The sequence below is a fragment of the Corvus kubaryi genome, unplaced genomic scaffold, assembly GCF_017639235.1.
Source record: "Corvus kubaryi isolate FWS band 111438036 unplaced genomic scaffold, C.kubaryi_AGA036_p1.0 split1-65, whole genome shotgun sequence".
NCBI lineage: Eukaryota > Metazoa > Chordata > Aves > Passeriformes > Corvidae > Corvus > Corvus kubaryi.
Genome location: NW_024582080.1, coordinates 4,522,130 through 4,546,429, shown reverse-complemented (window position 1 = coordinate 4,546,429; position 24,300 = coordinate 4,522,130). Strand labels below are relative to the sequence as shown.

The 24,300-nt window shown below is 39.4% G+C and overlaps 1 protein-coding gene and 1 long non-coding RNA gene across 4 annotated transcripts; one reads left to right on the top strand and one right to left on the bottom strand.

Annotated features, from left to right (window-relative positions):
• Positions 1-282: 282 nt before the first annotated feature.
• SPART (spartin) lies at positions 283-16,842 on the bottom strand. 3 transcript variants are annotated; one of them, XM_042014128.1, is made up of 10 exons: positions 16,824-16,842; positions 16,749-16,783; positions 11,308-12,143; positions 9,966-10,163; positions 8,869-8,973; positions 6,972-7,101; positions 5,999-6,193; positions 4,840-4,998; positions 4,671-4,761; positions 283-1,930 (listed from the first exon to the last, which is right to left on the bottom strand). In XM_042014128.1, the coding sequence occupies exons 3-10, from the start codon at positions 12,139-12,141 to the stop codon at positions 1,744-1,746; spliced, it is 1,899 nt and encodes a 632-aa protein (XP_041870062.1). In that variant the 5' UTR covers positions 12,142-12,143; positions 16,749-16,783; positions 16,824-16,842; the 3' UTR covers positions 283-1,743. The 3 variants fall into 3 exon arrangements, with proteins under 3 accessions (XP_041870062.1, XP_041870063.1, XP_041870064.1); XM_042014129.1 differs by lacking the exon at positions 8,869-8,973; XM_042014130.1 differs by lacking the exon at positions 4,671-4,761 and having other exon boundaries at positions 1,777-1,930.
• A 42-nt stretch (positions 16,843-16,884) lies between these two features.
• Positions 16,885-22,430, top strand: LOC121657904. The gene is made up of 4 exons (XR_006013789.1): positions 16,885-17,123; positions 19,780-19,833; positions 20,616-20,730; positions 21,022-22,430. It is a non-coding gene; the product is annotated as an uncharacterized LOC121657904 (long non-coding RNA).
• The last annotated feature ends 1,870 nt before the right edge of the window (positions 22,431-24,300 follow it).

Genomic DNA, 24,300 nt, shown 5'->3' with positions numbered 1-24,300 from the left:
GTAAATACACTTCATAGCAACAGAAATACTTTTGCTGGTGTCAGGTCTTCATCAGTCTTTAACTGGTTACACAGGCTGGCAAGTGGCAGACTATAGTAACAGAAACTGTTGCAGTGTACTTTGGATGGAACTTTTTAGTTTGAAATATTTTAAGCTCTAGTTGATGAGCTTGTTTATACTATAGATAAACGCCAATACTGCTACTTTAGTACTTCTGAAGAAGTCCTAGTTTTTCCACTTATGGATCCATATAGTAGCTGAGTATCATAACAACGTCAAGCATAGATTAGCCAATTTTATCTTTATTTTCATAAATCAAAGTTACACTTCAAGTGGTTAGATCCTTTCTTTCACATTTCTCACCCTAAGCATACACCTGCAGTAGCTACCACAAAATATGCGCCTATTACCATCCTGACAGACTGTATTTGTTACTGTAGTTTTTCAATCTTCTACCAAGTATCACTTGCCAACAATAATTTTTAGTTTTTTTCTCCATTTACATGAAATGGAGATAAACTGTAAATTGTTGGCATTCTGTCTATTGCAGGTCCAGACAATATTAGAATGTGCAGCAACTCTAAAACTCAATAGTGAAGTCTTAAATAAGTAGCAGTGTCAAAGCATCTCAAGGATTCGGCATACTGAGTTATTTTACACTGTGCTACAAACAGATGACAAATCTACACAGTAGTGTCTATTCTACGTAACTCTGCATGAAAAGGGTTTGTCTTCATAGTCTTTTTAAAGACTTCACACCCTTGTGCAACTATGAATTTAATGGAATAAAAATGATGACCATTAGAACTATTTGTTCAAACATTAGGAGTCTTCCATTAGGAGGCCATGATATATAATCTGAATTTTTTGTGGATTGCCTGAAAAGTACAGAATGCATAGAATTTCCTAGTGCTCTCTATAGAATATTTTCACAGAAAAAATAATTAGGCAAAACCATACTTATCCTCTCTACATAAAAACCTGAATTTCAAAGAATCTTTGTATATTCCTTATGGAGTCAACTGGAAAATTAATTTTTCTAGACCTGTAAATACTCTCTATTAGAAGAAATGCTTGGTATCTTTGGTTTACTTATACGCTGAATGAGAAAAAAAAAGTCTGAAAGGGAATGACTGCCTAGTTACCTGAGGTTCATCTTTCATTTCTCCTAACATGAACTTTGGAGAAGGACAGCTGTTTTGTAGGTGAAAAGAGAAATTCTCTACAAAACAATGAAACATAATGCTTACTTTAGTAGTGCATATTAAATAAGACAAGGCTGGATTAGTAAAAATAACTCTTAAGGATAGTTATAAAACCAAAATTGGTAATTTTACTTGTTCCAGAATTAGTAATCCTACTCTTTCTGTATTACCACCTTCTTTATAAAGTGTTACAAAAATATTCACAATAGTATTTCATATTAATCTATTATTTCATATATTATTCTGAAAAAGTGCTTAATGAGGCAAGTATATGAACTGCAAACTCATATCCTTCCAGTTGCCTAAAGCCCTGATCCAGTTGTTTAAAGCCCTTGTTCAGTACAGAACAAGGAGCTGACAACTTTCATTTTTCCTCCTACAAATGCTCTTCCTACTTTTACATTTTCCTGTCATATTAAGTAACAGTTGCTGGAAAAGTACAGTGTGACCTGTGTTCAATCTCAGATGAGCAATGTAGTTACTTCTAAATAGGATGTTTCATCTCTAATGTAAGGCTTTGAGAAATATTTAATTGCTTTCATTTTTTACCCTTCTTCTCATTATCCAATACTTTATATTCATCTAGCACAGCATGGCCGGTTTCCTTTGCAGTTCTCTTTACAACAGATTTGATACCAATATGTTCAATGTTAAATGCTGTCACACCAACATTGATTGCAGAATTCATAGCGTTGTCTGTAGCATGGCCAGCATCCTCTCCATACCTAAAGAAAGAGAGCAGTTTTGTAGGTTTGTATACTTACTATTTTAATCTTCACTGGAATTTTTTGAAAGCAGAAATTCAGGCATTACCAAGAACAAATAATAAGCACAGTGCCCAAATGTCTGAAGAATAAAATTAGAATTTATGAAGCCATTTGAGTAAAGGCTGCTCCTCCATCAGATCAATTGCTCTTTGAAAATACCAATATGCCTCTACTCTTTTTCTTCAAGAACCGTTTCAGTCTTTCTCCCTTTTCCCCCCTCTAATTTTGAAGAGTAGAAAACTTATCTATAGAATGATAAGAAGGGAGGGGAGAGAAGTTTTGTGCAATAACCAAAGATTCTTTTTCACCTAACTTCTTAGGTAAAATTCCTATACCCTCTGTATAGAAAGCAAACTATCCTGGGCTGCATCCAAAGCAGCATGGCCAGCAGGGCAAGGAGGGGATTCTGCCCCTCTGCTCTTCCTTCTCTTACGAGACTCCCACCTGGAGTGCTGCATTATACAAAACCCCAAAAGGCTAAGCAAAACTATCTTGAGGACACAATGAAAATTATGAAGAGATAAAAACCTTTGGTCTCTCCTGTGGGCTGTGAGTCCAACTTCTTTATGCTTTAGTGGGCAAGTTGGCAGTCTCATACTAATGACTCAATTGTGCACAGAGAGCACAGTGAAGGAGGACAAGAGTACAGTGAAAGCAGTAACTCCAACTGTTCTGGGTAGCCAGACATTTCCCCAGAGAGCACTGTATCAGAGAAACCAGGCCAAAGGGAAGTATTCTTGGTAGCATCAGAGTTACATTTTCCCTGTGCTTGTTACAACCAGAGGTTCTTTGAGGACCTCAAGATATGGCTAGAGAGAAGCAAAGAATATCAAAGAATCCAAAAATCTGTAATATATCAGTACAGCAGCCAGAGCATGTGGCTGGAACTAACGATGAAACCGAATAAAAAGAATTTGTGGGCTTTTTGTTTTGCTTTTAATTCTCTGATAGAGCAACAGCCTTGAATCATCATCATCAGATTTGTAGGTCACAGAATTAATCTCACAGCAGAAGTATTTGTCCGATTAGTTTGTCAATTCGATTATTTTCACCTCAGGAACATCATAAGCCAGAATAGTATCAGTAAAGTAAGTAACTTCTTTTAAAATAAGACTGTAGCTTATCCAATGCTGTAAGACTAACAACTTCTTAATGTCTGATAACTAATTTTTTAGTCTGCCTGTCTGAATTGCATAATTTTAACTCTTCTTTTTTTTAATACTGTGCAGATATATACACTGTATTTATTTAAACAGTTTTTAAAAAAGGTAGTAGCATGGGACTTTGGCAGAAATATTACTTCTGAAGCTACATTTTCCCCCAATTCCAATCAACATGCATATGATGAGCATCTCTTTAAAATTCCATCCACAAAGGTACTGCAGCTAAATTTTAGCCTTTTTTTTTTTTTTTTAATTTAGAGACACTGATGGTGCTCCTTTAGCTTTGTTTCCATTAAGTGGCATTTAGCTCATTCACTGGTATTTTGAGTGGCAGAAATCTTTGTCACTGAAAAAAAAAACAGCTTGCAAGAGGGAGATTATGTAGAATTTTAATATAATTATAAGGATGGATTTTAAAGATTACATATAAAATATTTTCAATCATACTGCAGTTAGCTGCAACAGGTAGTTACTTAATGTTTTTCACTCTTAGTGTCTGTTGTCTGCTGATCTCTGTATTTCCTATCTTTGTATCTAAAACAAAAACATTAATGTGAATTTATGTGAAATGAGTACCAGTACAATTCCTCCTGACATTCCTACTGCAAACAAACATCAGCAATAAACCAGAACTGACTGGAACTTTGCTATTTGGCCTCCTATTTGAAATGCATCACAACACAACCCTGAATGCCAATCTGCTTAATACTGTATGCTGATGCTTATCTTGTTACCATTGGCTTGTAGCCTGTATGCACTTTCAGCAATCCTTTTAATATCTCTTTTGCTACACTTATCACCAATTCCATTTAAACTGCTTGCTTTTGCTTACTCTTCACATTCTATTAAATCTACTGCCCTTTTTGTGAGGGGTGCATTTCATGTTTCACAGTTATTTCAATATATTCCTTTATTTTCCATAGCATCTTCCAGTACATGCATACAGCTTTCATCTTTCCATCATTTTAGTAACATAATCTTAATCCCAAATGTTACTGTCCTCTTCCCCCACTATCTTTTTCTAAGAACATTTGTATTTTGCAAGTTGAGGCTATTCCATTATTGCTACATACGCCTTAGATTTCCTTACAAAATTTTCTTTTTTTGTATCTCCTCACTTTAGCCAAACCTGCTGACAGATGAGGTTCTTTCATTTTTCATAAATTTAGCTAAGTTTGCATAAATTCAGGATTAGAGTTGAGAGGCTTAAACCAGTAATTTTTTTCATAATGGTATTATACCACAGAGCAAAGACATAAATCTGAGCATTACTTGTAACACAGCCTGAAGCTGCAATACTTCTACAAAGAACTAGAAAAATACTTCCTACAATCATTAAGTTGTTTCAGATTTTTGCATACAGGAGATGCTCATTACTGTGCAGTTACCACCTTATCACATGCCACATTACATAACTACAGCAAAGCAAGTATTTCAGTTAGATTCCCTACACTTTCATAAGCTTTTTTTCTGCCAGTATTCAGACACAACAACAGTGTGCTGTAGAAGATGAAAACAATAAAAACATAACTTACTTGTATTTGACCGTTTTTACAGTCTCAGTTGAAACACTTTTAGCAATGCACTTCGCTGCACTTTCTAAACCTTGCCACACTGTCGAAAACCCTGTAGAAACAATCAGCTTATTGGAGTTGATACCATTAAAAATACACAATTTTAAAAAGTGTAAGGAATTTTTACTACCTTGAACTCCACTTGCTGCTACAACCAGAGCACCATCAAAAGTAGATTTTCCATCTTTATCTTTCTTAAGGGATTCTGGAACTAATTTGCTGCCATGCTTCTTCACATGTGGAGCCAGCTCCTTTCCGACACAGCTCGCTATAGAACACACCCCTTCAACTACCATAAAACAAGAGTATGCAAATTATTTAGTAAGAACATAGAACATCCTTCTTTAAAGATCTTTACTCATAATTAAAAGGAAGATTCACTGAAGACATGAGTGGTGCTGTTATTTAAATATGCTTATTTGTAAGACTGACTTTAATCCAAATGTAAGTGCCCAACTGATACAGAGCAACCGTATTTTTCAGGTTCTACACAGCTCCAAATCCTAAGAAACAAGTAAGGTTGGCCTTGTGGCTAAAAAGTGCCTTAAAAGAAATATATACACATCTCACAGTCAAAGTTCAAGAAACTGTTTCCACTGCTTTATTATCTCCAACTTGCAGATACCGAACAAGCTGCTGCTTTCCTGACTTGTCTTCCATAGAAGTCTTTCTTACAAGCATTCCAGATCTTCAAAGTAGTTTTGTAACATCAGCACAATTTACTTTTAAACTTGGATGAGTCACCAGACAGTAAATATAAATATTATATGCAAATAAGTAACAAAATGAAGTTACTGAGAGCTGTTAGGGTTGCCAGGCACCTCTGAATACCAGGCACCTCTGAACACCAGGCCATTTCCATCTTGATATTTATACATAGTCCAATAGACTTGTTTCAGGTTTGTGTGTTTAAAAATATGCGCACACACATCCTCTCGTGGTACCGTATGTTAGTAACCAGTGAGAGCAGAGCTTTTAAAATACGTGGTTATCAACTTTAAAAAAAAAGACACCATTTTGAATTAACTGTCTAAAACTTTCAAAAGCATGTCAAACTTAAGACTGTACAGACTATTCTTTTAGGAAAGAAAAGGATATCTCAAGGCCAACTAATATGTACTAGTCCTAAAGCATATCTCTTGCAGGAGGTAACTACACACAAACTACTGATCTCTGGATTTTATCAGGTCAGTACCTCCTCTAGTTTACCGGCTAGAGAAACCAGCTTGCATTTTATGAAGTTTTTATTATTTAAGGCAAAAATATTCTATGAGATGGAAATTTTTTACCTAAGAACTGGCTGACTTTCACAGCTCCTCCAGTAGCCTGTTTTGCTACATGAAGTCCCTTTGCTACAGTTGGGTTGACTTCCACAGGCTTTTCTTCTGGTTGAATGTGCTCTCGCAGTTTAGAAGCTCCTTTGTGAATAGCTTTACCAGTGTATTCTGCTCCTTTCATTAGACCCCAGCTTAGCCAAGATGCACCTTCAAGGCAAAAATTAGCATGTACAATTTTACAGACTGTGATTCCTTCAGCTATCCCTCCTCTGCCTCTGCAACACAGGAATGCTTAGAAACATTCCTGATTACAGTCTGCAATTACATTCTCCCCTGAATGGGCTGGCGCAGAAGTCCTGCAGTAATTTCTGCACCTACACCACCACTTTTTAAATTAATTTTATTTCAGTTTAATCCAGCCAGCCCACATCCAAATGTCAGCCTAGTACAGTTACTCAGTTTTTTAACAGGTATGCAAGCACCAGCTGAATTAGAAGTGATAGCACTGCATATCTCAATGCTATGAACACTCATGAAAACACGCAACCCAACCCTGTAGCCCTTCTTGCAGATTCATACTTATTACAATCAACTGGTGGTCATTAGTATGTTCCAAAGGTTCTCAGAGGAAAAAACTCACGTTTATCTGCAGAAATCACAACAGACAACTGCTGTAATATGTGTTCATACAGAGATAAAATTGTTCTGTCACAGTGGTTTGAGTCACAGCAGGTGATACTCTAACAGAGTCAAATGAGGAGCCAAACTCATTTGCAATGAACAAACTGTTGGCCATGGATTTATATTCTGCATGGTTTTTATAAAGTTCATCAAGACATCAGTTAGATTATCAATACTGGAACTAGTGAACAACTACTTTTGACCATTCAGCTTCTATCAGCACACATGCATTTAGGTGAAAATACTGTTTAAATGTCACTCACATTGGTTTCTGTTCAACACAGTCCCCTTACTACAACTGTACCTGACAAGATTCCATGGGCAACTTTCTCACTCCATTCTGGTAACTCTTTCTGATCTTCTGCTCCTTCAGGTTGTGGCTGGATATGTACAGTCTGAGGCAAGTGAACTGCATCACTAGAGGCTTCTGAAGGCTAACAAGTGAAAGCAAACATCTGATCATCTACTTTGCAGCATATCATCAAGGTTTCTGGTTTAGATCACACACATCCATTACCAAATAATACTAAAGTTGTGCATGCCTTGGATAAGTGTACAGAAACTCAAGTTAAATTTAACACTCAATTACTTTTTCACAGAAATGCTACACATCCAAAAAAAGCTTACCAGAGAGGTCAGCTTTTTTGTATGCTTTTTTCATCCAGCCACAATGAAAAAATTTGCTTGCCAATGCACCCATATGGCCAAATAGCTAAGCAGGGAAAATTTCCACTACAAGTTCACTAGCAAAACAGATAAGAGACTTGTCCATCTCTCATTTTTATCTTCTCAGACAGAAGCCAACTCTCTTGTTATTCAGCATGAGAACTGCAGTGTTTGGTTAGAGAATCCAGCTGCACTAAAGGAATGCAGCTGTTCTGGTTGTTTTGTTCCTCATCCTTTCCTCCCAAATTCAAAAATAAACGAGATTATTCATGCTGTGTACTGTTGCTGCTTTTTCAGACTGGCACAGCCAAGAAAAACATCAAACTGTGCATGATACTGATCCCTTTTAAAGCTGGGTGGACAGGTTCTGTGTGACTTCATGTCAAACTCTACAGTTTTGGAGTAGATGTTAATCATTCAAACATAACAACCACCACCACTACAGGCCGCTTAGCACTTCTAAAAAGTGTAACATCACTACATGCAGTTCACAGACAATGTATAATTAAACTTTAATTACACAAAGCTGAAAAAAATGTAACAGATTTAAGTTTTTGTTAAGAGAACTTTTCCAATGTAAAAGTAAATAAAACCCCCAAACATTTCAAAGATTGAAAACAGTGCTAGTTAATGACAGAAAGAAAAAACATTTTTGTTTAATCTAGAAGAGTCTAAATGAAAGCATTTATAGATAAACCCATAGGCAGAACAGAATACACAATATAGACTAGTACTTGCTATTACAATGGAATTCTTAAATTGCCTTGAAATATTTACTGGATATAGAAGCAGGGTATTGCACATAGCTGAACGTTGTAGTAAAACCAACATTAACAGAAAAGAATAGATTAAAACTTAGGAGGTTGCTACCCAGAAGGTTAACAATGTATCACTGACATGTACTACGTCAATTACTGCTTGACAAGGTGAAATCTGGTATTCAAGAAATGTCTTCAGCTTGAGACCAAAACACTCTGGGAACCGGGCAGGAGAAATTACCTCAATAAACAGCTATAAGTAAAAAACTAACAAAAAACCTATTAAAAGACCCAAACTATGTTCCAGATGTAATTTAGTTACACCACAGGTTGGGTCATTATATAGAAAACCAGTCAACAAGACTTCTAAGATCTATACTAAGGAGCAAAACTGGATTCTCTAATTAAAGACAGGTGAGTCAGTACTACGATCATACTAAATATAGTTGTCAATTAGATCCTCATGAGTACTGTGTAAAACAGACACATTAAATGGCCCTCAGACTAGGCTTTGGAATACTTGTGCTATATCACAGTTTTTAAAACTTCAGAAATATGCTGATTTGAAAAATGTGGCAGGCTGCAGTAACTTACTTGGTGTTTGACAAGAAACCAAACAACAAAACAAAAAAGCCACCCAACAAAAAAATAATCACCGGACACAGCATACACAGCTGCTGTCAATCAAATCAGCAGTTTTAACATGCATTTCTGTGACAAGTTTGTTTTTTTTTTTTTTTTTTACACTAGAGAATTTTGGAATGTCCTGGCATTTACCTGGACTTTGTGGCCAGACCTCTGTTTAAATTTATCTCCAAAATGTGCTCTCTCAGTTGCTGGGAGCTCTGAAGGTAACCCTACTCTCTCATGGGATCCTGGCACCTGTGACATTGTGTTAGGGAACAGTAACAAAAACACAAGTTTTAGAAAAATAAGGAACCAATGAGATACCAAGTTTGAACTACTTCTACGCAGGAAAATGACAGAATTTTATCCAGGGAGTCAATATCACGTGATTCTGTAGTACTTTCCCCTTTTAAGTAAAAATCTGTGACCTCCAGTGCTAGTGAAATTCCCTGCTGAACTCACTGGAAGTTGTACCGTAACAGAACTCTGCCCTTGCAGGATGCTCCAAACTGGTCCTTCATCATCGCTGCTTTCACATTTTGGCAATTCAACAAAATTCTTTCATGAAAAGATTTAATCACGCTATGATCTTTTAAATAGTTAGTGATTACCAGTCTTCCTGAAATGATGCTCCAGTGCTCTTACAGTAATATTGCCCACTTTGCTTCAAGTCACTGAATTTTACTGCACATTTGTTAGACTATGGGGAGTTATTTGCTATTTTCTCTTCCTGTCAATAATTTACTGCAGTAAGGCACCAGATTTATCTATTTTGAGATCTCACTGGAAGATTTTTGAGGTACATACTGTTTTCTCAGATCTTCTCTGAGGTGGCTTAACATTTTTGAACTCTAAACATGTTTGGGGATGATATTCCAAGAATGGTATCATCAAAACTACACAGAGAGTTGTGTGCATGCACACACGAGGAAAAGCATGCTTTCTCCTGAACACATAATTTCACTTTGGGTCCTGTTCTCTTTCGGAAAAATAGAGAAAATATAAATCATTGTCTCAACTTTCACTCTGTGCTTACAATTTAGTATTTTAAAATTTCTGTTAACTCATAGGACCTACAGTTTCATTACAAAGCTGCTTAATCTTGGCTACTTTATCTATTTCTCACTGACAAGCTTACCAACCAAGACAAAAATTTGTCATTGTACACAACTAAATGTAAATGTGAGAATATATTGATGATTTACACTTTTCCTTATTGGCTTATAACAGACAGGTCAGAAATTTACCTGGACTCGTAGGTCAGACATCTGTTTCAAGAGATCCTCAAACAGCTCTCTGTCAGCTGCTGGAAGTTCTGAAGACAGCACAACTCCCACGTAGGACCCTGGTATCTGGGACATTGTGTCAGGGAACATGTAGACCCCAGTATTGCAGCACAGAACAGGAGACTGGTTACACATTAGAGGATACAGCCAGTCACAAACCTAGGAAAGGCAAGGAAAGAATCAAAGGATACTTTTAAAAAGAAAGATGAGCAGAGCATACTGATAAGCCCCATAAACTTGATTTTCCATAAAGTTTCTAGTGGAACCTTCTAGTGAAAGGCTCCCTGCTGATGGCAGTGGGGTTGGAATTAAATAATCTTTACAGTCCCTTCTGTTTGTAAAACCCAAAATGATTCTATGATGAAAAACAAAAAGCCTTAGACCACCTTGAACAAAATAAAAAAGAAAAACAATCCCCAAAAAACATAACCCATGTGTTTCTGGAACTATCACTCTTGATTAGTTCTGACAGTCTAATATAGAGAAAATACTAATTTTTACAGGACTATAATTCAGGCTGGTACCCTCTTAACTGAGGTCTCATCTTGAGGCCCACATGAAAAGAACTGCCAAACAAGTCAGGATTCACAGCGCCTGTACCACCCTGGAGATCTCAGGACAGGTTTATATGACAGGAAAAACAGAAGTGTGTGGCTGTCACTGGCCTACTGCTGAAGACTGCTAACATGAGTGGAGCTGAACCAGTAGACCCCAAACCAGCCAATCTTAGCAGTAACACTGAGATCCAAAGTCAGAATCCAAACCAGAAACACCATGTTTATTACAGAATGTGCCCGCCCACATGAAGCAAATAAGGACTGAAAAAAAAAACCCCATCTTTTTTATTTGTAGTTCTGAGTGTGGATTAACAAGGACCCTCAAATTTCAAATTATCGATTGTCATAACTGCAATACTTTATCATTAATTGAGAATGAAGCAGGTAGCATCCAACTCCATTTTATACTGATTTGTTATAATAGGTGAATCAACAGGTCTTCTCTATGTGAGGAAAGAAGTCAATTTCACGAAATGGAAAGATATGTTAAGTCAACTCCTTTACATACTGGAATTCACCAGAACAGTCAGCACTTGAAAATCTTGGGAAGACACAGAGGTGCTTTTCACAGAAAGTTGTAGAATTGTGTACTTGAAGAAAACCATGTCTGCAACACCTGTAACATCCTTCATATTATCACATGGATATTTAGGCTCAGAAGAGCAAGAACCTAAGGGGATTGCCTGTTAGAGTTTTATGACAGTTCTTGAAATTTTAATTAAAGGAGAAAAGTATTTTCCTGTTACCTGCAGAAATGCCGGTGGACGATTCTGAGCAGCTTCACTATCTGTATCCAAGAATTTCACGATGCGCAGATATCCAGGATATGAAGGAGCACTAACCTGCCCATCAGGAGTCACAAAAAATATCTGTACTCCTTGGGGAATCAAGATCAGCTCATCTGCATCTACTCCCAGGTTTTCCAGGGGAGGTGGCTGAGTACACTTGTTGTTGTAGTAGTCCTCACCCACAGAAGAGAACTCCCCAGAGTCTGTGCCATAAGACACAGTGAAGTGGCCATTGGTAGCTTGAGGCGTATAGGCAGGAGGTGCTTCATTTGGCAGACAAAGAGGTTTTGCAGATGATGGACTCACAGCTGGAATTTGCCCCTGACTCACAGCTCCAATACTTCCATCTGCTGCAGGTGGCTGACTTGGTACAAACAGAGAAGTAGGGGCAGGGGGTCTTTCTGGCTTTTCTTTGGAAGGAATGGACGGGTATAACTTGGGCACCCCAGGAGGGGTATCCATCGTAGCAGGACTTGCTTGTACGGGTGGGGTGTCTTGCTCTAGGCTGCCGAGTCGAGCACGAACATTTTGCAGGGTCTCCCTCATCTTCTGTTGCATTTGCCTGGCAGACTCCCACTGGGACCCGACACACGCAGGACCCTCTGATGGAATGCTAACTCCTCGGAGCAAATGGTCAAGCCCCTGCTTATAGTAACTTCTTGCCTCCTGCTTCTCACCCAGTTCATCTGTGTTCAGTCCTTTATTGATGAAAGTAAAGGCTTTCCTGTACTCTTCATTAATGGCTTTAATATTTGCATCTTCTTGCATAACCGGATCCTGCAGTTGTTCCATTACTGCAAATTAGAATAAAAATCAATAAGAATACACAGAGAGAAAGCCAAACAATGTTTACCTTAGAATAAAATGTCTTCTTAATGATGACCCTACTGCATGTATTAGCAGAATTGTGGCTATCTCCTAATAACATTCAGATTCAGTTGACTTGATTCCAAGACAGCAAGGAATCTATAACCATTAAATCTAGTTACATCACAGATATTTATTTCTTAGAAGTCAAACATCAGAAGAACATAGACATGCCTGATACTAATTTTTCCATCTTCAAGATCAGTAGCAAACGAGGAATAAACAAGTCAAAAAATCTAACTTTTCCAAAAACATCTCTAAGGTATTAAAAATTCAGTTACCATTTTGTCTATTTAAATAAAGGCTGAACTTACAAACAGTGCGTTTCCATTTGAATAATTTAAGAGAAAACACTCAACAGATTTTGAGATCTTGGTCAACTAACATCAACACACACTGAAATATTTTGAACAGTTAAAACTGTGCTTTACAAAATAAAACCATGGAATTACTTATTTCCTTTACAGTGTTTATAGAGAGAGAAAAGGCAATTGGTGTTTTACACTCCTTGCTCCCCAGTGACAAAAACTGGAAGGACCAATATGTACAAAAGATTGCCATTTCTAGGTCTGTTTCGGAATGTATTCCTCAAACTGCCTCATGTATTTCAACTGAAGAGCAGAAAAGAATCCAGTAAGTTTGTCTGAATTCTAAAATGTGTAAACTCATTGTTTTAGCTGTATGCAGATTGTCGGTCTTGACCAAACACAGGAAATACAAATCGTTAATTCCAATGAATTTGGAATTGTTTTGGGGTTTTTTTGTGGCAGCTTTGAGAGGTTTTGGCTTACCAAGGCAATACAACAAAGGCTAAGAGATTGGATTAGTCTCTACAAATATAATGGATAAAAAGAAGAAAGTAAATCAGTAAAGAAAAAATAATTATTGGGAAAGAAAAAAGAATGAAATCCAAACTTGCAATAAAATCCTGAAATAGTACCTACATTGAAGTTTACTTAATGTCTCTTCTTGTTTTAGTCTAACTATCAACAACCTAAAAAAATAATCTGGAAAATAATCTTCCTCTACACCAACAAAAACAGAAACTTAGGAAATGCAGGTCATGAAAAGATTTTAAAGAGGCAAAGATGGAATGCTGTGCTCCCACGCTCTTTATAATCAAGATGCAGACAGCATTTATGTGACTGATGCATCTGCAGTCACACAACAGCAGTGCCATGTAATCTGGAAGGCATCTGTTTTTATGATGCTACAGAATCCAATTTCATGTAAAAGTCAAGATATGTGGTTCCAGTCCAGTAATAGACACGTAGCTCGGAATATGACAGGGATGGCTTGAGAAGGCAGCCCAGTGGAATGGGTCAGCAGCCACTCAAGCCACCAGGTTCACTGCCCATCACGTAGCAGATAAACAAATTTTGGGCTGGAGGAGATTTTTCTGATTGATTGCAGTCACTTGTTGCCATGAGGCTCAGCATCTTTAAGCTAAAGAAAAACACTGGCGTAAGTGTATAGTTACTAATCACCAAGGACGTCACCTTTAGAAGTTAAAAGTATGCTCCTGACCAGCACAACAGCAAACAATTACAGTAAAAGCAATTGGAAAGAACTCCTTAAAAGGTTGTGAATGTAGCTGGATCCTTACAGCAAAAAAAAACCTGGTGACTGCCAAACCACATCACTGTGTGTCAACACTTGTATTTATTATTGAAAAATCCACTTTTCCTTGTAAGAAGGGTATGAAGGTGAAACCCAGTTTAACAGTAAAGACCTCTGATTTGAGAATTGTAGGTTCTTAAAACACAGAAAATACTTAGAAGACTGAGAAGGATAGACAAGTTTCACTTATCATCACTGTTTTCTTCTTTATGAGCAGAATTTACAGGTTTAAGATTTTTAGTGCCTTTATCTCCAATGCCGTATAAAGTCCTTTCTTAAGGCTTTAAGTAGATTATTTATTTGTGTGAACACACCCTGCAGTACAATAGTCCCCTTTGCTCCATGTTTATTGATTTGGTTTTTTTTCAGGGTGAGGCTATTGCAAAGATACTTTATAGATTTCAATCATTCATTTGCTAGTGATTGTTAGCATATAACAAGAAGAGACATCAAGTAAAATCCTAAGTACATTTCAACTTAATATTTCACTAATTTCCTATACACTGTATAGTTGTCATACCGACAGCATGTCATACCGACAGCACGTCATACCGACAGCAGCACTGTTCTTGCTAAATCTCAGTCTTTATAGATACCAGAAGAGGTCTGTAAGAGAACGGAGATGTCAGCACCATCAGTGTCCACAGAGGACTAGTGCACAGCAGACCTACAAAAGCTGTCTCAGCAACTCTGATTGTCTGAAACATCCCAAGTTCTCAGTGTATGTGCAGCATTGCTACCTCCAAATTATGCATTTGTTTGGCAGAGCACTTGGAAATGGAGGAAGGACTTCACAGTAGATTTCAAGCTAACTGCGTGCAACTAAAAGTAAGCCCAAAGAACTGAATATCACTCATTCTTAATAATTCATTAAAACTAATACAAAAGAATGGATGGTATTAAATAAGCTTATCTATTTGTTCCCTCACAACACAAGAATAAATATTCTCTGAAACAGAACATTTAAGTAGCAATCTGATCACATCCAAGGAATATCCTCATTAGTTATTATTTTCAGTGTATGATCTTTATGCAGTATTTAAGTGTCCTGCATGTTTTAATATTTATCTGTAATCTACTTTAGTACAATGCTGAATCTTATTTCCTCTGTTTTAAAGCTGTAATGAATGGAAAAACGTGTAATACTGAATATTAAGAGCACTGCAAGCCAACCTTTGGTCCTATGGCCAGTTCAGATCAGCCCAGATCTGTACCACTTAGTGCTAATTAAGATTTAGTGGAACATGTCTCAGAGAAAGCCAGTCCAAAACTGAGATAAGAAAAGAGCTAAAGGGCACTGTAGATAATCACAGATCAATCCAGCACTTGAGCCCTTTTTCTTTTATCAGTCCAGACGTACTCTGTGGTTTTAAGTGACTTGACCAAGGGAGGCTACAGCGCATCAATGAAACTTGAGTTTAATTTGATATTGCAAGCTAACATCTCACCCATCCTTCCTCTAAAACAGCAAAGCCCACTTAATTAAAAAGCAACGTGTATTAACAAAAATACAGGTCAATGGTGGATCTCACTGCTAGACTGTAAACATGAAGCCTAAGGCTTATTAAGAGGATTAAACATCCTGACTGACAGAGGTAGGGTACACTTTCCAACTCACTATTTTTGAAGGAGAGTAGGGGAGGAAAATGCAAAACAAATTTAAAAAAAACCCCAAAACTAAAACACTCTTAATCCAAGAGTTATTCTTATTTGTCAACTGTTTTTCTGTCAGCCACCAATTAAGAGGGACCATGCAGACACAACTGTTTAAGCCTTATTTCTGTATGAAAAGAGCAATTAGGAAAGTATTAGTAACTTTCAAGAATTTAAAGAATTAAATGTTATCTAGAATATAAACTAATAGAAGCCAGGTACTAGCTCATAAATTTACCTTTTTATGCTTTTAGCTTATTTAAATTAACTTGTTTAAATTTGTTTAAAGAAGCCCTTAAATTTTTCATGAAGTGATGCCCTACTCCTAGTTTTTAAGCAAAGAAAAAAAGTTCATAAGGCTAGATAGTATCACAGACTAGACAACAGAGGGAGTTGGTGATATGAGAGTAATTCTCACTTTCTAAATTACCAAATACTTCCATAAACGCCCATCATCTGACATTTCAACCTACATCTTCTTCTCTGGCTGCTATCCCATCATCCAGACAGCATATCTATTTTCCTCCTCTACTGCTGCTTTAAGATGACTTCTGTCCAAATAAAAGAACTTCCTTCCTGGCTCCTTGGTCTGCACCTCCATCACATGCTCTTACCACGGAGCTTTTAGGCCCCGGGTGCCTACTTGTCACTTCTCGAAAATGGAAAGTGGAAAACCAGTAGGGCAGATAATGCCCTTCATCTCGCAGCTGTGCTGCCCAGCACTGACGTGTTTCGCAGCACCCAAGTACAAAGACATTGTACTACCATTCCAAAGGATTCCACGATCATCATGGAAAATTTAGTGTTATGTAAGACTGCTATTTAATACTGTTTCGTTAGCTGCGTGCCTGCCGGTTTCTGATCGCTACCAACGTTCTTCCAGATTCGCGAAACTCAAAACTGTCTGACAAGAATCTTTTAAAAACAAAACAAGAAAACAGAATAAAAGGAGCAGTTTTTCGACGTACTCTGACAAATAACCTCTCACGACGCTGAATGCATTATTTACCATCAGGGTTACTTCAACCTGCCCTGCCCACGGCCCTCCCCGCCGCTCCCTCCCACCACCTGCCCGCAGGGGCTCCCGGCTCCCCAGCGGCACCGCGGGGTCCCGCGGGGTCCCACGGCCGCCGCCCGGTCTCGGCCCGCTCCGGTGCCTCCCGCGGCCTCCCCCTGCCCGCCCCGCTCCAGCCAGCGCCCCCCGGCTCCGCAGGGAGCCCCCGACAGCCCGACCGGGCCCGACTCCGCAGCCGCCTCACCGAGCAAGGTGCCTCCACCGCGCTGAGCCCAGCCCAGCCCAGCCCAGCCCAGCCCCGCCTGCACCGCCCCCGCCCGGGCCCGGCGGCAGCGGGCGGGGCCGAAGGGTCGCGGCTCTGGCGTCACCCGGCGCGGGGCTGCGCGGTCGGGGGCGGAGCTTTACTCGGGTAATGAATAACGCTGGACCATGTAGCCTGGGGTTTGGTGTTACTGCGTCGGTTTTGTGGGGTTTCGCTTTATTTTGGAGGGTTGCTTGTTTGTTTGTTTTTATGAGTTGGGGTTTTTTTTTGTTGGTTTTTTTTTGGGGGGCGGGGCAGGGTTGGAAGGCTACACAGAAGATTGAAAATGCAGAATCACAAAGCAGCACGTCTCATACCGTATGCATACTTAATTTTTTCTTTTTTTTTTTTAAATGCTCTTGATGTTTGGGAGAAATAGACGTCTGCATGTTGATTTTCACTTCACTATAATAACTAATGAATAAATTTTGCTGGGAACATGGAAGATCACTTCTTTTTTTGTCTTCTAGTTTCTGTGGCTCACACCACTATCTAGGACCAATGTGTCAAACTGAAAAATAATTTATAGCCCCAGTGATACCAAGCTGATTTTTTTCCGTTGTTTTTCAGTAGCCAAGTGACTTTGCCATTTTTAAGGAGTTAGTAATTTAAATCCATATATGTCTTTATCTTTTAATAAAAAGCTGTAACTCTAGTTAGCTGTATATGTGTGTACGTGTGTGTACAAAAGCACGTATACCCAAATTCTAGTTACGGAGTTGGCATGAGTACCCAAAAATGGAAAAATAAGGGCTAAAAGCTATCATTCTGAAATCTCCCCTTTCATGTCATGTTTTCACATTTCATTTTGACTGTCACTTTAATTGTGCCAAAATGGCAGGCTGCACGGTTCAGGGTTGTATTTCCAAAGGTGGCTGTCTCCAGGTGAGACTTATTTGCCAGCCTGGGCAAGCTGGAGCTGGTTGCTGCCCTAAGTTCTGGGCCATAGGAGGGGTGAGCTGCATTTGTGCACTGGTGCTATGAAAAAAACCAAAGAAAAATTATTTCACTCAACATCCAGCATGTGCCGTAGAACATCAACGCTTATGTTCTCAGTCAAACTTCCAACTTCTCAGTGAAACAGCTGCTCGAATTTCTGGATATAATCTGGCAGTATATTACTGATGTGCAACTTTGATAATCAATGCTAAAAATCTTCTGCAGCTTGACTTCCACATGGAAAATTTCTAGCCAGGTTAAATCTAGCAAAGGTGCATTCCATGGTGCATGACTCTTTACCTGTGCTAGCTCTTCCAGAACTTTCTGGGATCCAGCCCTGGTAAGGCACACTGACTTGCATTCCTAGGTACTGTATGTGAGTACTGACCATGAATCAACCTTCAACACACTCAGGACCACAGACCATAAGAAATTCACAGTAAATACTGACTTTAGGTAGTGGCAGCCCAGTCCAGCGCTGCCCTTGGCAGATGGGTTTACCGCTTAGCTTCATTTAGCTCCAAAGTATCTCTGGAAATTTGTCACATGTTGTGGTTTCCAGCATAACATTTATCTAGGAATTCTGTGTTCCAGACTTTTCATGTGCCCACTCTTCAGTCCTTTTCCTGCTGACAAGAAACAGAGAGCAACATGAAAGAGAGACAAGTTGTCCACAAATCAGGGAGAGTTCCTCTTTCTGAACAGCAGCGATGATGAGAGACAAGCTGTCCACAAATCAGGGAGGGTTCCTCTTTCCAAACAGCAGTGAGAATGATATTTGTATATGAAAGAGTATGCAGACAGATGAGGGTTTGGACTTGTGGAGAGGGCCCTAAACAGTGGTAGGCTGCGCTTGGGTAACTAGATGTCACTGAATTATGCTATGTGCATATAGGCAAAGTTTACAAGGAAATAAACATTTTTATGACAAAAAGTGGCACTCTTGACACAGGGCTGCAGGACAATAGAAGGACTTTTTAATTCTTTTTAACTATGCAGGGGGCACCTTTGCCAACATTGTTTTGTGGTAGCAGGCCTTGCGAGGTCCAGAAGTTGATGAGGGGCACAGCAGCATCACAAGCGAGGGAGGGATGAGCTGGACAGGTGAGCACCTAGGCTGCCTGGCTGTGCTCTGAGCTGTTATAGGAACCCATGGGCACATGTGCCCTGACAACCTTTCCTTTCACCAGGTGCTGCTCTGCTGTATCACCCCCCACCTGACAGGGCAGCTTATATCTGCTGTGAATTTATAGAAACCCTAGTACTTTTGCTTTAAGTCAGAATTAGACTGAGGGCTGAATCACTATCGTGACATGTTCCCACCTACAGCTATAGAAATAAACTGCTTTTGCCTCACCTGAATCTGCAAGTTTTAAACTGTGTGTTTTTTCTGCAAGTCATTTCAACATCATTTGTAAACGGTAATTCTGTTTATGGTAAGCTATATCTTTAGTGATTCCAATCTTAACAACCACTGTGAGCTTGCTTAATTTGTGTCTGCACTTTCATAAAAATAATTTCCCCCAAATATCTCATTTTTATGGTTTAATAACATAAAGTTCTATACAAGCTAGGCAATAACTGTGAATATATCTGTATTAAGGTATATAGGCATGTATATATATCTCCAAGTTATTTAAACATCACAAACAGTAAAATCATTGAGGGATCTCAAACTGATCTGTAAATGCTAACAAACCTGGGGGACTGTGGCTGTGAGTAAAAATTATGTGACAATTCTCCAAAACCAGTTACTCATATGGAAATAAATTTCATTGACTCACACCAAATGTCGGTATGACTGTAACCTGGTTACACATCCAAAGGGAATCAGGCTGCATAGACAGAGTGCTTTTAGTCAGCAGCCCCCAAATCACTGATGGCAGCACAATAAATCACTGTTGTGTGGGTACAACTGAATATGTAATTATTCCACAGCTCCTAACATTAGTAAAAACTTTTGTGGTAGATGAATAGATGATCTCACTGTGATTATTACCTTTTTTCTGACTTCAAACTCCATGATCATTTGCAGATAAATTGTCCTGAGGCCAAGCGAGGAAATAGCAATAACAGCTGTCTGACAAAGGTAATATTGCACCTTTTTAAAATTACGACAGCCACTGACCTCAGAATGAACTGGCACTTTGCTAAGGTGCAAGAACACATCTTCAGCATCTCTGTGCAGTGTTGACAGCCTTGAGCTACAAGCAGGGATAATGCACTTACAGCAGACAAGTATGAAACATCTGGAAAGGCACCTACTTCCTGAGATGATCCCATCTGGGATGCCCAGTCCCAAAGGGTGGTGGAATAACCTGGCTGTTACCAGTACAGCCCTGGGAAGGAGGAGGCTCTAATTCAAAGAAACAGATCGAGGTCCAGACAGCATCTGTGCACTGCATTTGGCCGTGTGCCAGGCTGCTGCCATCTTGTGCGAGGTTTTTCCCTGCCTTTTGCTGTGAGCAATTATTTGCATGTGTGTAATCACTAAATGCTGTCTCCCCAGTCTTCTGTATTCTTGTGTTATACCTGCAGAGCAAGAACAAAAAACCAAGACCATCTTATGGGACCCCAGATTTAACAGTTGCAACTGTCAGAGATAATACAAACGTGTTCCTCAAGTCCAGCCTAAGGAAAACGTTTCTGGAAAGGGGTCAAAGTACTCTTGGAGGGTCTGCTAAGGGGGTAGCAGTGGGAGAACTAGAGAGACAGATGATGGACCAGTTAAAGTTGACTGGGAGTTCAGTTTGTTTATTCAGCAGTACATAAAGTAAGTTGACAAAAATGGTCAGAAGAGGAAATACCAGGGAAATACCTGGCTCTGTAAAGACTAGTGGTAACAAAGGTCTTCTGTTGGATGGTTTATAGGTGCCAGGACAGACCACAGCAAAGCTGGGCACCACAATACTCAAGTTATTCACACATGCTGATACAATACTGAGATGCTCGGTTCAGAGGAAGGATAAATTCAAATGCCGATGAAGTGAGTATTCCATCATTAGGATTTGTGGCACTCGGAATAGTGAATACTTAATTAGAGAGCAGATATGTGTTTTCCAGAATGATTTTACATATTGTCAGACTGCAGAAAACAGCAGAGGTGTTGAAATACATTTCATTCAGCACCAAAGTTGGAAAACATGCTGCTATCAAAAAAGAGAGACTATTGAGGGGCACTTTGCACCTCGTAAGTGCAGGAGTGAAATTTTATACAACTAATAAATAATACTGAATTATGAAATTTATCCTGGGTTTCTTGGTTGTTGTTTTACAGGTTTTTTGAAGGGGGTGGAAGGCTACACAGAACATTAAAAATGCAAGATTGAAAATGTAAACTTAGAAAGCAGTGCATCTCATACTTCATCCATAATTAAATAAATTTTTTAATACTCTTGATGTTTAGGAGAAACAGAGGTCTGCATGTTGATAGCACTTCACCATAAATTATTTTCTCTGGGAACATGAAAGGTAACTTCTTTTCTATCTTCTGGTTTCTGTGGCTCACACCACCATTAAGCACTAATATGTCAAACTGAAAACTAATGTATAGCACCAGTAAAATCAAGTGTTGCTTTTTCCATGTTTTTCGGTGTCCCAGTGGCTTTTCCCTTTGTGATAAATTGAGTTAGTAATTTGATTGCATGTCATCTCTTTGTCTTTTAATAAGAAGCTGTAATTCTAATTAGCTGTATGTGTGTGTGAGTTTGTGTGTGTACAAAAGCACATAAACCCAAACAGTGTGCTATTCCAAAATTATATTGGCAGAATTAGGGCCTTGTGTATACTGTATGTAAGAATAAATTTCATCAAGATTTTGCTACAGATGATGTGGGAGAACATCTGTTTTCCTAATGATATAGATGAGGCAATCTGCGACCCTGCCCATGGAAGTTCTGGCTCGTCTTCTTCTAGTCTCAGCTCTTCTCAATCTGAAATTCAGAGCAATCTCCTGTTTCTTGAATTGGAATGGGTCTGAGGGCTGTTATTTTGTAAATAACAACATGTTTTCTTGTATCTTTCTTTGATGACTCTCCTATTGGCCAGTCTTTAGACTAGAGAATTCTATTAACTGGTCCTGTGCAGGGATATATGCCATATTTTGTGTCCTGTTTGGCATGGATATATGAAATACTAGATAAAAGATATCTGATTATGTAGATTTCCACTCCTTTTATGTTTAAGGTGTGTCTGTCTTTGAATCGGTTTCACAATCTATTTGGAGTCCCACTCTGTGTGTGCTAGATGAAGTAGATTTTTTTTCCTCAGGTGGGAAATGGATAGGTTTCCCAACAGCTTTGTACTAGAGACTGTGTGTTTAACTAGGTGACGTATCTGTCCTGTAATTACATCCGTTTTCCCCACCTAGGAAAAAGAATTGAAGGAGTCATATATCTCTATTTGTTTTGAAATGCAAGCTCCTCAAATTGATGGGCAGGAGCTCAACCAGAGTGATTGTAGTTATCCACTGAGTAAACTCAAACAGCAGCCTGGCTCTGCCCATCTCTGTACATAATGCTCTGGACGAAATGTGAAAATTAGTTCTAGTTCCCAAGTCTAGGTGCTGAGACCACCCATAGCCTTCTCAGTATCAGAAAGAGTCCTGTGCACGTGTCTTCTGTCTCCTGATCCTTTGGTTATCCAAAGAGGTGTTCAGTGGGATGCTTGGTGGATCAACATCTTGAGCATGCAATGATGTTGTCATAGGTTAGCAAGCATAGTCCCGGAAGGGACGTCCTTGCTAAGGGGTGCTTACAGTTTCCTCTGGGAACTGATAGAACCTATCAGCTGGCCAGTTTGAATATGGACAATTCTCTAAGCCACTTAAAGTTGTGATCACCTCTGTGATCCACATTTAAGAATAGGCAAACTCCCCCTCCAAGCTCTCTCTCGTTTCCGGCGCTGGGACAAGTGGCTGCAGGCCCCGTGTGGGGGCCAGCGGGCCCGGCCAGGCCCTGCCTGGGCCAGGCCGGGCCGGGCCACGGCCATCCTGGAGCCATGGACCTGTTCCAGCCGTGGAACCCCCCCCCCACTGCCTTGCCGTGGGCAGCCGGAGCGGCTCGGCTCTCCCCCCTCTCCACTTCGATAAGAAAAATTCAACATTCCAGCTGCAAAGCTGCAAGGCCGAGGTGAGATTAACCCTTTTACTGCTGTGAAGAGCTGAAAACCTGAGGGAAGAGAGAGAGGAGATGCTTAAAGCTGAAATTCTGTTGTGAAGCTATGATATATCAGAGTATCCTGTTGTAATTTCATGAAGATATGGGGGGTGGAGTGTTCAACTCGTGAGCAAAAGCACCTGCGCTGAGATAGGCAGATGCTGACGCAGCTGTAATTTCATGAGAAGTTTGGACAGGGAGAGATGAACCAGATGAGGACTTTTGCTCCAAACGGGAAAGGAGAAAACCTCAGTCCGTAGAGATGAACCAGATGAGGACTTTTGCTCCAAATGGGAAAGGAGAAAACCTCAGTTCCTAGAGATGCTCCCAGAGATAGTCCTAACGATGAAGATGATGAAGACCCTTTGCTCCCAGGGAAGGAGAAGGGCCTCTGTTTTTGTTTCTGAACGGCTCAACCTTAAAATTGTACCCCAGAAAACTTCAAGAGTGGACCCTCGAAAGCAGTTGCGGGAAAAGCTGCAAGTCGGGGGAAAGGACTCACACGCAGGCAGAGACTCCTCTTCCTAAATGGACTGAACAATATTTGGAAGTGGGTGGCTGTCTCGTTGTGATAATGTTTTCATAGCATGAGCAAGAAGAGACTTCTCTTTCTAAATGGACTGAACAAGGTTATTATGGAAGTGGTAAACATACTGAACATCTTAAGGGTTGTCTTTTCACATTGTCAGTGGGAGAAGGGAGGAAGGTGGGGGAAGGAGGAGAGTTCTGAAGGTGGTATAATTTTTTTTTCCTTCTTCTTTTAGGTCTGTTAATAAACTTCTTTATATTCTTTCAAGTTCGGTGCCTGTTTTGCATTTCTCCTAACTCTTATCTCACAGCAGATAAACAGTAATGAGTATTTTGGACCAAACCACTACATATCTGTAGTTTACTCAGTTATCCACTGAGTAAACTCAAACAGCAGCCTGGCTCTGCCCATCTCTGTACATAATGCTCTGGACGAAATGTGAAAATTAGTTCTAGTTCCCAAGTCTAGGTGCTGAGACCACCCATAGCCTTCTCAGTATCAGAAAGAGTCCTGTGCACGTGTCTTCTGTCTCCTGATCCTTTGGTTATCCAAAGAGGTGTTCAGTGGGATGCTTGGTGGATCAACATCTTGAGCATGCAATGATGTTCATCCCAAAGAGCCTCCATACACCCACGGCAGAACTCAAACAGTACTATGAGAATACTGAGGGTCTAGCTGACACTACATAAACACTTCCAAAGAGTTTATGGACCAAACATAATAATAAGGATAGTTCTTAAACAAAGTGTTTTGTAGAAATGCTGAACTTTGGTAAATAAACCTTGAGCTGGAAAGTGGATCTAGACTTCAGTTTATGTGTGTGGTTTTAACTCTATTATTAAGTCAATTTATCTGAAGGCATGTATACCTT